Below are 15,054 nucleotides of genomic sequence, written 5' to 3' on the forward strand. Positions count from 1 at the left end.
TTTGTATTTACTCTCACGTATTTGCTGTTGGATTGACAAAGCCTTGTCTGAAAATTTAAAATGCCCTTTAAAAGTCAGACCATATTTGACTATTTCGTTGCCAAAAGACCTTTTAACTTTTTGTGTCATTCTGTAAATTAGGGTACATTTCATGTCCACTGATTATAATTATTTATTTGCCCTTATCTCCATTAAATTAAAATTTCTGGAGTGTCTGCTTTTTGAAGTGAGTGATCAAAATAATAAATAAAAAAAGTTAAATAGTGCATCCTAGTTCATGTACTTATGCACTATTATTTGCCATTTTTATCATAAATAGTGGAAGTAGTGTGCTCAATCACACACACAAAAGAAAGGAAAAACCAAAGGCGTACTTTAAATACCCAGATAATGCACTTAATTAACAATAAATAAATAAATAAAAAATAAAATGTTGAACTGTCACAGCTACATGGTGAAGGAGGAGTGGCTATCACACTCTGGTTATGAATGACAAAAATATACTTTTATATTCATACAGGTATATATTTAAACATTTGCACTTCTGTACTCTGCACAATGACAAGATTAATCTAATCTAATCTAAACCTGCAGACTGGATACACTCAATATCAATGGTCTGTCAAAAAAAGAAAGAAAATAATAATAATAAATAAATCGGGCGATATTAAAGTATTCATGGATAAATGCAAGAATAAAAATGAGACCATTACCAGATTCAAATACATGAAGCGATCACTGGTATTTTTTTTATTTTTTATATTCTTTCATTGCATTTATTTGTAAATTCATTCAAACTTCTCCACAAAAACCGCAAACCTCAGGGAACTGTTGAATCTGGCGTTCAAATAGAAAACATGAGCAAGAATAGAAACTGCTCAAGTAAACATTGCCAACAGAACCAGTCATTACCCTTCCTTGATTCAACCAGAACATAAAACAAAATCTCCTTGGATTTGTCAAAATAAGTTAGGCTGAGTTTTACTCCAAGCAAATGCTAATGGATGGTAACTTACAGCCTATACCTCCCGCAAAGGACAAAATCTGAGTGCAGATTTGCTCTGATCGAACATATGGGCTTGGGTTTTGGATTTGAGAGATTTCATGACTACATGGGTTGCCTACCAAGTTTAACCTGAAGACCAGTGCATCTGAGCATTCAGTCTTCTTCTTCTTCTGCTTCTTCTTCCATTTCATCAGACATGGTCATTAATTTGTCATTCAAGACAAATGAGCCACTTATACCAAGAAGATCATTGTGAACCATAAGGAAAAACTTTATAAATGTCTGTGCTTAAAATTGTTTTTAATATTTCTGTTTTGTAACAAACAGATACTTTTTGTTGCAATTTTTATGGTTGTCAAAGGACCATTGTTTATGTTTTTAAAGGAAAGGATGTGCAGTTGTTACTACTCTTATGTTATGAAGTAGCAGGTACCTAAGTCACTAAAGCTCACATTATGGTTAATGGCCTCAAAAGTAAAAGTTACTACGTGCCACTTTATACAGCTTACATGATGTGCTTATGAATTATGATGAAATGAAACATACACTACAGAAAAGTTGAATGGTTATATGTTGAATGCTTTAGCCTATAAGCTGCATTAATTTGAGAAATGTTGGTCTTAGAAGAAAACTTAAAATACTGAAATTGGCATACACACGTTAAATAGCCTATTACAGATATAGTGATAATAGTAGAACAACAGCCATAAATGTCCATAATTTATCTGCATGCCATATTCCCTGTTCTATTCTTGCTGTCCATAAGGGGTGAAATGTTCACTGTTTAATTTACTTATTTATACCATAAGACTGTTCTTATGGTCTTTACTACAGAAACTCAAATAAGTAGTTAGTTTTTCAGAAGTTTTTTTTTTTGGAAAGGAGGACATATGCTCTCCTGGTACAGTAATGGAGCGCCATCTGCTGGATAAGAACTATGTGCTGCCACATCATAAATCTCCAGAGGGGCGCTAAAATCTTCTTATATGGTTTGACTTAGCTAATAAAGGGGTAGTTCATCCAAACAATTTTGTAATTATGTCATTATTATAGTGAAAGTGTCATTCTGTTTATTTGCTTGTTTTTGGGAAAAATAAACATCAAGTTGTTCATACCAAAGACAAAAGGGACCATCCAAACTTTTATCAGTGGCAGGTGCAAACCCACTTCATCTGTCATGGTATGAAGTACATCAGAGCCCACGGCATGGTATAGTGGGATTGTACAGAGACATACTGCGATCAAGTCCATGATTATTAGAATGAGAACTGCCGGGTCTCATTCTGCATGTGCTATGCCATTATGATTTCATAGACACAGAGTGGATTCCTATTGAAAATGTGTGGCAAGTCATGAAGAGGACAATAAGACAACAATGATCAAGGAATGTTGAGCAGGCTTATTTCAAGCAAAACTGGGCAAAAATTCCACTTGTAAAACTGCAGCAATTAGTCTCAGTTCAGAAACTATTAAAAAGGTCTAATTACAAGGAAAGGTGATGTAACTTAATCGTACATGTGCCTTGTCTCAACTTTTTTGCTATGTGCTGCAGCCATCAATATTATCAAAGTCATCATCATCATAATTTTTGTTGTTGTGTTTTCACTGATTAACTTATTTGTATTAAGTAAATGCAAAAAATAAATAAATAATAAAACAAACTGAAATAACAACAACAACAAAAATATATAATCACTGGGGTCCACACGTGGACAACTAGGTGATACATTTAAAATTAATATTTTTCATCAGATGGTGGATCAGCACCTAGAAAGGACCTCTACTGCCCTGAAAGACAGCAGAAACCAGGACAACTAGATGAGCCCCAGATACAGATCCCCTGTAAAGACCTTGTCTCAGAGGACCACCAGGACAAGACCACAGGAAACAGATGATTCTTCTACACAATCTGACTTTGCTGCAGCCTGGAATTGAACTACTGGTTTCGTCTGGTCAGAGGAGAACTGGCCCCCCAACTGAGCCTGGTTTCTTCCAAGGTTTTTCCTCCATTCTGTCACCGATGGAGTTTCGGTTCCTTGCCGCTGTCGCCTCTGGATTGCTTAGTTGGGGTCACTTCATCTACAGCGATATCATTGACTTGATTGCAAATGAATGCACAGACAGTATTTAAACTGAACAGAGATGACATAACTGAATTCAATGATGAACTGCCTTTAACTATCATTTTGCATTATCAAGACACTGTTTTCCAAATGAATGTTGTTCAGTTGCTTTGACGCAATGTATTTTGTTTAAAGCGCTATATAAATAAAGGTGACTTTGACTTTATATTAGCCTGCAAAAATAATTATAATACTTTTAATAATTAAATAGTAATACTGAGACTGAATAATTTAATAGTTCTTAAAATTCTATATATTTTTGGGTAGTGGGTATTTCTGACTTGGTGTTGGGTTGTAAGAAAATGTGCTGTCTGTATGGTTACATCCCCACAGTTAAGCCCAAATGTGTTTTATTTTTCACGCCTCAGCACTTAATATGTATATAATTTCAAAAGAGATAACTAAAGTTGCCTCTCCATTTTAAAAGGAGACCAATAGACTATAATAGATCTTGACTGGCAATTTCAGAAATTGTTTTTAGTATTATTGGGGTATAAAAGTGAACTGAACATAGTTTAATAATCTATATTTTACAGATTTCTTTGTAAACTAATTATATAAATCTATATCGTCAGTGCATCAAAGCTAGCCTGGTTCCAAGCATTTATTTATATATACCACTTAATATAACATTTATGCATACTTGTCACATGACAAAGTTGTGATTATGTAACAGTAATGTCTGCTGCCTGTCACCGCACATCGTACGATTCCGTACCATGTGACGCCACTTCCCGGGAAACGAATTTACAGATCTTACTATTGCAAAGGGGCGGGCTATGGAGGTTAACCTGGGCTGCGTTTCCCAAAAACATTATGCTAACGTTGTTTGAAAACCTTCGTGAAGCGTAAAGCACGCGAACTAATATTCATGAGCCACGCCATGACTTGTATGATTCGTTCATTGCCTAACACCCGTTACCCGTTCAGCAAATGAATTAATCCCACGGACCAAACGTAATCTTACATCACTAATATTCATGAGTAAGCCTTCACAGTAGTATGATTCGTAATTTTGCTGGCCGGCAGAGGAGGCGTTGTCCCACACTAAACGTCACCTTCATTTAATGCAGAAGCCGGCTATCCTGGAAAAGGACAAAGGTTTCCCAGTCCTGTAACACTTACTGAAAACCAGTTAATATCAGAGATTTGACTTTGCTGTTTGTGCTGAAAGTGCTTGTAAATAGGGCTGTATAAAATGATGAAGAACGGGCATCATGTGAGCAGCGCTCCGGCCTCCGCAGACTGCAGTCCGGAAAAGAGGAGGCGTACTGTCCGCGTCTGGTGCGATGGATGGTGAGTGCACTCTGGAAAGCATTTTCACTGCATTGGCATAAAAAATAAAACAAAAATAAAAATATCCAACGACTACAGTTCTGCTTACATTTAAATGAGATAATATGACGGGCTATAGACTTGACAGCCACAGCAATGCACCACATCTAATGTAAAGTCTTTATATCATCGAATGCTCAAGCAGTTTTGATGGCTTCCATTAATATTACTACCACTGTTACTAAAAATAACAATTATGAATATTTAATCATACTAGGCTATATTGTATTATATGAATATAAATAGCATGTCTACATTTTATATTTGTGGTAAATAACACAAAAACAATAATAATTATTATGCTTATATTATTTGCTGTGCTTACATTTTTTAAAAATACAACACATACAGAGTTCACAAATTCTAATGTAACTAAAAGCTGCACACTGAAGAAAAAAAAAAAAAACTCTGTCCACCTTCAGAATCCTGTCTGTTATTTCACTCTAGAATGTGATTCACTAAGCAGGGATGACTTAATGTTTTAAAAAAAAAGTATGGAGTGCTAACAAGCTTGTCATTTTATCTACTTTATGAGTATGATTTATCAGCGTTGCGATATGAGTCAATAGACATTTCTCTCTAAAAGCAGGCTTTGTCTGATTAAGTATCAGAGTTTGTGAGTTCATTTGACTGAAAAAAAATGTTTGGTGATTCATGTGCATGATGAACAGGATTATAGAGCCTTTCTCTTTCAGAATTCCAGCCATTTCTGTCCGCCTGTGTGATGTTGTTTTTTTCAAATGTTGCAGAATGTTTGGGATGCCAGAATATTAGACAGTGGATTGAACTACCAAAGAGAGGCAGTGTCAACAGTGTGCTCAGTGATTGCCCTCGACCCCGCCAGCCCAAACGTTCCCGTTCTTCACAAAAAACCCTCTATTGCGTAACAAAAGAATGTCACAGTCAGCCAGTGCCTCAGATCAAGATGCTACACTAGCTTCGCTACTGTGTTTCTTTCATTGGTTCACTTGATGCTGGGTCAGTAACTAATGCTGTGGGAGCCCCCTCCAGGTGTGACAATTGTCTGATGCATGTATAGAATCACAGCAGTTGATTCATTGGCTGATGACACTCATAGTAAATGCATTGAGTATTTGGGCTTTGGTTATGCTCAAGCTGCACTAAATGGCTCATTAAACTGCACACAATATGGTAAGTTTAAATTGAAAGTGCATCACTTGAAACTTACCTTCTTTTAGAAAAAAAGAAGGAAGATCATCTGTCCCTAGCCGCCGGGGTCTGTGGTTGCTGAGGCACCACACGTGTCAGGGTCCTGGAGATCCAATGTTGAGCTTGAGGCTTTGGAGAGTGAGCATTTTTCTCTCTGGACTGTGACCTGTTTGTGTTTTTCACACTTGGTCCTTTTCAGGGGGCTGAGCACGGTTCGCTAGATTTTTGGTGTGTATGTGGCCGAAGTTTGCTTTAAAGTGGTTGGGAGGTGGTCTGAGTATAGTTCACTTTCAGATATTGATATGGTTTGCTATGAATGTGTGTCGTGAACACAAACTGCTCTGGGTGTGATTTTTTTTTTTCACATTTATTTTAATTTGGTCAATAGATGATTTCAAGATGCATTCCCTCCAATACTTAACATATGTTCAATATAACATTGAATTGTAAACTGAAGAATTGTTAAATTGTAAAAACATGAAATTATCATTTAAAACATTTGATACATACACTATCTTTGAATATACAGGAATAATATGGAATCAGTATTGCTGTCATGATTATGTCTTGGTTTGTTGCAGTTTTGTTTGTATGTCTTCTTTTTCATTATTACTCTTTCATTTGAACTCTTTTCATTTTCACCCTTAAACCTCTACATCGTTCCCGAAACAGCATATACCCTTCCACATGTCACTTTACATAGTAACCTATGCTCGCTTTCACCCTCCTGGCTATCTGTTAGGGTTTCATCTTGGCTTCCTTCCTCTGAATATTTATCATCTCTTGATGCTAACAGTGCTACTGATACTTTCTGCTCCACTCTTGTTTTGTTTAGACACTGTCTGCCGATTGTCTTCCAGGTCAGCCTGTTCCACCTCTTCTGCCCCTTGGCTATCTAATGATCTCCATAAGCATTGTAAGCTCAGAGCTGCAGAAAGAGCAAATCACAAAATCCTGCTGTACACTGAACAAAATATAATATAAATGCAAAACTTTCGTTTTTGCCCCCATTTTTCATGAGCTGAACTCAAAGATCTAAGACTTTTTCTATGTACACAAAAGACATATTTCTCTCAAATATTGTTCACATATGTGTCTAAATCTTTGTTAGTGAGCCCTTCAGTGAGCACTTTGCCGAGATAAACCATCCACCTCAGAGTTGTGGCATATCAAGACGCTAATTAGACAGCATGATTATTGCACAGGTGTGCCTTAGGCTGGCCACAAAAAAGGCTACTCTAAAATGTGCAGTTTTATTACACAGCACAATGCCACAGATGTTGCAAGTTTTGAGCGAGTGCGCAATTGGCATGATGACTGCAGGAATATCCACTAGAGCTGTTGAGAATTTGGCAGTACATCCAACTGGCCTCACAACCGCATACCACATTTAACCACACCAGCCCAGGACCTCCACATCCAGCATCTTCACCTCCAAGATCGTCTGAGACCAGCAACCCAGACAGCTGCTGCACTAATCGGTTTGCATAACCACAGAATTTTTGCGCAAACTGTCAGAAACCATCTCAGGGAAGCCCATCTGCTTTCTGATGTCAACATTGTTGATCGAGTGACCCTTGGTCGCTGTGGGGTTATAGTATGGGCAGGCTTATATTATGGAAAATGAACACATGTGCACGGAGACGAGATCCTGAGGCCCTTTGCCATTCTGTCACGACCATCACCTGTTGCAGCATGATAATGCATGACCCAATCTTGCTAGGATCTCTACAAAATTCCTGGAATCTGAAAACATCCCAGTTCTTGCATGGCCAGCATACTTACCAGATATGTCACCGATTGAGCATGTTTGGCATGCTCTGGATCGGAATATACGATTCCTGACAATATCCAGCTTGATCCTATTCCATCTAATCTCCTTCAAGTAATTTATCCTGCCATTGTACCTGCAATCACTCACATCGTTAGCACATCCCTTCACACTGGTGTTTTTCCTCCAGTTTCCCTTCTTCCTTTCATTGCAAAAACTCTTGAGCTAGGTGTGTTCAAACAAGTCTCTGCCTTTCTCACACAGAACAACCTCCTGGACAGCAAACAATCTGGTTTCAGAAGTGGACATTCTACCGAGACTGCCTTGCTCTCAGTTGTTGAAGCCCTAAAACTGCACAGTCGCTTGAGTCTTACCTCCCAGGTAGGTCCTTCAAGGTATCTTGGAAAGGTGAGGTTTTCAAGTCACAACATCTAGCTACTGGGATGCCTCAGGGCTCAGTTCTTAGACCACTTCTCTTCTCAGTCTAAATGGCATCACATATGTTCTGTCATTCAGAAACATGGCTTTTATATCATTGCAATGCTGATGACACTAAACTCTACCTCTCATTCCATCCTTGTAATCCTATTGTAGCTGCTCGCATCTCAGCATGTCTAACAGACATTTCATGTTGGGTGACAGTTCATCATCTTTAACTCAACCTGGCTAAGACAGAACTGCTTGTCACAAACACATCCCTTTATAAAAATGTTACAATTCAGTATGGCTCATCAACCATAACTCCTTCAAAAAGAGCTATAAACCTTGGAGTTTTGATTGATGATAAGATGAATTTCTCAGACCACATTGCTAAAACTTCCTGCAGCTTCACTTTATACAACATTAGGAAGATCAGGCCCTTTCTTTCAGAACATGCGACACAACTCCTTGTTCAAGCTCTTGTTCTATCAAGGCTAGACTATTGCAATGCTCTCTTGGCAGGTCTTCCAGACAATTCTATCAAACCTCTACAATTCAAAAATGCTGCTGCAAGATTAATCTTTATTAATTAAAGAGCTGAAAAGAATGCATGTCACACCTTTGTTTATCTATTTGCACTGGCTGCCAGTAGCTGCTCACAAAATATTCAAGGTATTAATGGTTTACTACAAAACCACCACTGGCTCTGTAACCTTTTACCTTTCATTACTTCACAGTTACGTGCCCTCTAGAAGCTTGCGTTCTGTCCATCTCAAAGAGGCACAAAATCACTTTCACTGACTTTTTTAGTCACTAATACCTTGCTACATGTACTGCATTAAGCTAACCAAGACTTGTCATTTGCATTTACATGTTGTTCTTTTGTTAGTTTTTATTGCTTCTATTGTCCTCATTTTTAAATCACTTTGGATAAAAGCATCTGCTAAATGAATAAATGTAAATGCAAATTTAATTTTTGTCTTAGTGTCTGTACAATCCTCCTTAGTTTATTCCTTCACCTGCTTATCATTTTTCATCGAGCATCTCCTTGAATCCACAATATATGTGACAGAATGACTATCCAAAATTGATGAAGAAGATTGCTTTCTCCAGAACGGCCGGTTACTGGAGGAATATGTGGAGGGCTATCTACAACTTTACAGTGAGGCACACTTGGATGATTAGACCCTGAGAGAGCTCTTCTGGAACCAGCTCCCACTGTTGTTCCTTCACCTCGGCCTATCGGCTCCAACTTGGCTCTGTACTCTGTCTACTCTGCTATGGTCTTTCTATCACTCAGGCTCCACTGCATTCCCTCACCCCTCTGACTACACCTTGGACCTTTGTCACCCTCCAGCTGCAACCTGTAGCTAGTGTGTGGTGAACACACTGGTGTCATTGTACTGTGGATGCAATCGCATTATCCAGGCACACTGGTGGTGGTTGAGGAGAGACCTCCGTATGATTGTAAAACGCGTTGAGTGTACAGCTATACACAATAAAGCACTATATAAATGCATCATTCATTCATTCATTCATTCATTCAAAAATGTATTTATTGTTGGTTTCCTGTTGTAGCTGTATCCCTTCCAGCAAAAACCGTGAATAACACATAATTACTGTTTTTGGATTACTGTAAGGGTAGGTTTAGGGTTAGAGTAGGTGTAGATGTTAATACACTATAATTTGACAGGTAGCATGTTTTTTTTTTTTTTTTTTGAATTCTACGAAATCTACTGATTTAATTGGAGGTAACAATATCTGACAGGGTAGCACAAATCGACATAGTGTTCCCTTTTCCTGGCTCCTCCTGTTCCTGGTCTTTCATCTACCTTATGTCTTCGTCTGATGTCTCATGTCTGTCTATCTCCAAAGCCCCCTCCCACCACCACAGTTGGATTGTTGTTAATGGTGTGAAGATGTGCCTTGTGGGAGAACAGGTGTAATGACAGGATTATGTCTTGTTTATTTCTGTTTTTGTGTCTTAATTCATGCTTACTCTTTCATTTTAATCTTAATGTGTCCTTATTCGTCTCTTTAGTTACTTATGTTCACTTGTTCATCATCAAGATCCCTTGTTATCCATGTGTATATATAGTCCCTGTTCTGTTTCTTCTTTGTGTTACATGGTGTACAGTCTCCCAGAGAAAAAGAAGGTCTTCCTGTTAGACGGTACTCATTCTAGGTCAAGGCTTTTCAGTGGTGCATTTTGGCAAATGATTCCCAGATGGGCTTTAGAGTCTTTGGCATCTTCAGGAGGCATCTACAGAATCATGCTGAGGAGAATTATATGTCAAGCATAGAGTTAGTTCTGACAGGTCATGCTCAAGCTTGCACCAGCTGTGGCTCAGCTGATCCATGTCTTCCTATAGGAATACTACACCTATCATAGTATGTAATAATTGTGCCCTTGGGATATTATGGTACTATGGGAATTTTCTATGTAGACTAATATTACTAATATTAGACCCAGCAATACTAATTATATGGGTATAAGCAACATGTTCATTGTTTAGGTTTTTTTGGTTACTACCGGTAACATGCTTCTTTAAACTTTTTTGGGATGTTATTGGCAACATGCTTGTTGTTTTAAGCTTGCTTTAAGCTTGGGTGTTGGCAATATTGGCACTCTGACAGAATTTTATAAGTGATTGGACTTAGAATATATTCTTGATTGACAATAAAAAGGGAGAAACACAAAGTGTTACATTAAAGTAAGAACACAAATCATATTCAGAGACCACAATATCACAAAGACCACAATGAAGTTTGGTTTATTGGCTTGGTCCAGAAAGCAGCCACTTACCCACCTGCATACCAATGCCAGGATTTCAGGGGTGGGGTGGGGGGAGGACCCAAGAGCAGATACATGCTGAACCAAGGCTTTACTGACAAATATTAACTGAAAAGACTGAGTTCTGAGCAGAAGTCCAACAGCAAGGAAAAATCAAAGGGGACTTAAAAGCCAGGCAAAGGTCCTAGTCCAGGGAAGCAGTCCAGACAGCAACCGAGCCAATTCAGAAGAAGAATGCAAAAACTTGGGTCAGAAAGAGTGATGCAGTTAAAACCCTGAAGTGCAAATTTGGACCAAAGTCAGTGGCAAACCAGAGTTGCTAATAATGAGACTGTCCAAACTAGAAACTAGGTTAGAAGAGAAATCAGAGATGAAGAAAGGTCAACACAAAGATGGCAGTCTGATGGCCTACTAATGTTGTATTACCACTCCAAATAAATAAACATGAGTGGAGAAATATATTTTTCTTTTACTTCACATCTCTCTTGTGTCATGCTTTTTTGGGTGTTAAATCATGTTGCAAATACCACTAAATTGTCTACTGCAAACCTTAGGAAATAGTGTTGCAATTTAAAAATGGTTCTCCCATATATTTTGTGTCTCTAAATAAAACTCCTGCAAATTTAGAATACAAAGCTGCAAAAAAATAACTTTTGCTAAATTTTCACTGCTTGAAAATTTAGGCAGTAGTTATTTATAAGCAAAAGGGGGGTTATGTTTGCACAAGCTGTTAGGAAACCTGGCCCTTACTGTTTTATTGTTTTAGAGTAATACAAAAAAATGTATTACATCATTGTCTTCTAAAAAAACGAATTGTACAATTAATCAATGTTACAGAGATTTACCAGTTACTTCTGAAAATGTATTATTTATATTTCAGTAACCAGATCACTACTGGCCAAATGAATGTAAATGTTTATAATAACCATTTTACCTCAATTGAAAATCTAGGTGAATATTGTTGTGAAGTTTCTAGGTGAAAGTGTAAGTGCATCACTAAATCTGAATTGTCAGAATGCTAAAGTTCATTCACAATAAAATGTCATGTAATAACTCCCTGACATGTTCTGACCAGGGCATAGGGCAGGAGAACGTGATGTTTGCAGCACAACAAGAATGCATTAAGTCCATGTTGAGCAATGGTAAGCACTTAGTCAGCATAAAGAGTGTGGATTACACTTCGTGACAGACAGTGAAAGCATTTATGAAGAAAATAAAAAAGGATGTTTTGTGATTAAAGTCAAATGAAGGGCAGTTTTGTGTGTCTCATGACAGCTGTGTTAATGCAGCCATACAGAGAACCAAGTGATTTAACACGGTTTGAGTGACCTAGAATAATAAATGACCCTTGCAGCAACCACATACCAATGATTGGTAAGCAGGTCTGATCAGCTGACAGTGAGTCAAGTCACCTTTATTTATATAGCGCTTTAAACAAAATACATTGCGTCAAAGCAACTGAACAACATTCATTAGGAAAACAGTGTGTCAATAATGCAAAATGATAGTTAAAGGCAGTTCATCATTGAATTCAGTGATGTCATCTCTGTTCAGTATAAATAGTGTCCGTGCATTTATTTGCAATCAAGTCAATGATATCGCTGTAGATGAAGTGTCCCCAACTAAGCAACCCAGAGGCGACAGCGGCAAGGAACCGAAACTCCATCGGTGACAGAATGGAGGAAAAACCTTGGGAGAAACCAGACTCAGTTGGGGGGCCAGTTCGCGACCCAGTAAGACACAGGAGAGGGAGAGATCCAATTGCAGGTATGATTTTAATGGGATAATCCAAAAACGAAGTCAAACAAGCCAGGGTCAAAACCATAGAACAATCCAAAATAAAATAAACAGGAAAGGGACAGGAAGGGAATAGGAAGATGAGGAATCTCGGAGGACGAGAAGACTGGGATCACGAAGGGTAAGGACTCAATCTAGACAACAAGAAAAGACTGGTAAATATAGGGAGGCTAATGACAATTAAGTGAAGGCATCTGGTGCAATTAGCAGTAGTGCAATTACTGTGATGAAAGGACAAGACTAGTGGAATACTAGTGCCTACGGTGAAGTGCCTAAGGGGAAGCCCACTAGTGGACACCCAGGGAAACAGAGACTAGACAGTATGACACATTCCTGCATTTGACATTGAGAGCATAGGCAATGCAGTTTTACAAATGCTAGAAACGTGTCTTTCTAAGGAAAGATTGCGTTCAAATAGCACACCTAGGCTCCTAACTGATGACGAAGAATTGACATAGCAGCCATCAAGTCTTAGACAGTGTTCTAGGTTATTACATGCAGAGTTTTTAGGTCCTATAATTAACACCTCTGTTTTTTCAGAATTTCGCAGTAGGAAATTACTGGTCATCTAGTTTTTTATATCGACTATGCATTCCATATTTTTTTCAAAATGGTGTGTTTCACCAGGCCGTGAAGAAATATAGAGCTGAGTATCATCAGCATAACAGTGAAAACTAACACCATGTTTCCTGATGAAATCTCCCAAAGGTAACATATAAAGTGTGAAGAGTAGCGGCCCTAGTACTGAACCTTGAGGTACTCCATACTGCATACTTGTGATCGATATGATACATCTTCATTCACTGCTACGAACTGATGGCGGTCATATAAGTACAATTTAAACCATGCTAATGCACTTCCATTAATGCCAACAAAGTGTTCAAGTCTATGCAAAAGAATGTTGTGGTCAGTTGTGTCAAACGCAGCACTAAGATCCAATAAAACTAATAGAGAGATACAACCACGATCAGATGATAAGAGCAGGTCATTTGTAACTCTAAGGAGAGCAGTCTCAGTAATTTGATATGGTCTAAATCCTGACTGGAAATCCTCACATATACAATTTTTCTCTACAAAGGAATATAATTGTGAGGATACAACCTTTTCTTGTATCTTGGACAGAAAAGGAAGATTTGAGATTGGTCTATAATTAACTAGTTCTTTGGGGTCAAAGTGAGTCAATCAGTCACTAAATCTTTCATGTGTATTAGCATGTGATTCTCGTTACTATAATACTGCAAAATACTGAAATATTGTGGGAATGTGAGGAGGTGCAGAAGTTTTGGGTTAGGGTAACTCGATATGTTTCTCAATTTACTTCCTCTCCATTTCCTCTATGTCCTGTAATGTGTTTATTGAGTACTGTATGTATGAAGACAACTGCTCTTTGTCCACTAAAGAAAGAAAGCTGATGGATTTGTGTCTATTACAAGCAAGACGTTCTATTGTCCTGTACTGGAGACATACCAGTTGCTCTCAGTTTTTAGACTTTGATAAAAATGAAGATACTGAAGAAGTTTTAGATGTGTGAAATTATTGAATGCCTGGGGTATGTTATGGGGAATGGTGTTTTTGTTGTTGTTGTTGTAAAAACTCAATAAAGATATGTTGTACAAAAAATTCAGAAATATATTACTTTAATCTACATCACCGTACATTCCAGGCAGCACAACAAATAATGTCATGATATATAAATGATGGAATACTGTTTCTATTACAGGAAAAGCAAATATATATATATTAGATTATATTACATTATTTCCCTTGATTTTGGTGTGAAATATAACAGAACATGCTTTGTCACATTTACCCCATATATGCACAGGGTTATCAAATTTCTAGGGCTTTCAAACACCATTGTCTTCTGCATGTGATATCATTCTCCCATCTCAGTTGCTGTTTGGGTGCCTGCAAAGTACTAACTGGTTTCAGTAATAAATATTTTATGCTCATGGCTAGTGTTGCTGTAATCCTGTCTACTTAAGATACAGCAGAGTCAAGCCATTGGGTAGTTGTCGGCTTCATCATATCAATATATAAAACATATATAATTCAAAAATTTAATATATTTACTTACATATCGCTTGAGACTTACTAATATGAAAATGATCAACTTTATTTGTAGTATTACTTGTACACAATGCACATTTCTAAATATTAAGCCTAAAATGTGTTTTAATGTTACTATTAATGAGGATTGTATTATCCTTGAATAATCTTTAAATGCAAAATATTTAAAGTGTACCTGAAGTATACTTGGAATAAATCCACTTTAGCACAATCAAATATACTTAAGTATATCTTGAGTTGTACTTCCGCACAATTAAAATGCATTAAGTACAAAATGAGTTGTTTAAGACCTTAAGTACACCAGTTAACTACCAAAAGCACAGTTGCAGGGTATTTTTATTAATTACATAAATATGTACATATATTTGTAGTATACTTAGCACAAAATAAATGTATTTAAAATATATTTTAGTGTATACTTTTTTCACTATGGGACAACCTATACCTAAATTACATCAAAGATTAAAAATAGTGCCAAACCAGAGCTATTAGTAAATTTTAAGGGAAGGACAGAGTATAAATAAGTAAAAAAAATGAAAAGTCCATTCAATGTCACTCTGCATGGTAT

The 15,054-nt window shown here is 37.3% G+C and overlaps 1 protein-coding gene across 2 annotated transcripts in view; it reads left to right on the top strand.

Annotated features, from left to right (window-relative positions):
* The first annotated feature begins 4,149 nt into the window (after positions 1–4,149).
* Positions 4,150–15,054, top strand: part of LOC127953406 (ethanolamine-phosphate cytidylyltransferase-like) — a 28,149-nt gene continuing 17,244 nt past the window's right edge. The window contains exons 1-2 of one of the 2 annotated variants that reach the window (XM_052552648.1): positions 4,150–4,425; positions 7,670–7,786. Coding sequence is in view for 1 of the 2 variants with exons in the window: in XM_052552647.1 (XP_052408607.1) it covers positions 4,328–4,425 (98 nt within the window). In the remaining variant the exon portion in view is untranslated. The remainder of the gene's footprint in view (positions 4,426–7,669; positions 7,787–15,054) is intronic. The other variant, XM_052552647.1, reaches the window with a different exon arrangement.

This window comes from Carassius gibelio, chromosome B3 (assembly GCF_023724105.1).
Source record: "Carassius gibelio isolate Cgi1373 ecotype wild population from Czech Republic chromosome B3, carGib1.2-hapl.c, whole genome shotgun sequence".
NCBI lineage: Eukaryota > Metazoa > Chordata > Actinopteri > Cypriniformes > Cyprinidae > Carassius > Carassius gibelio.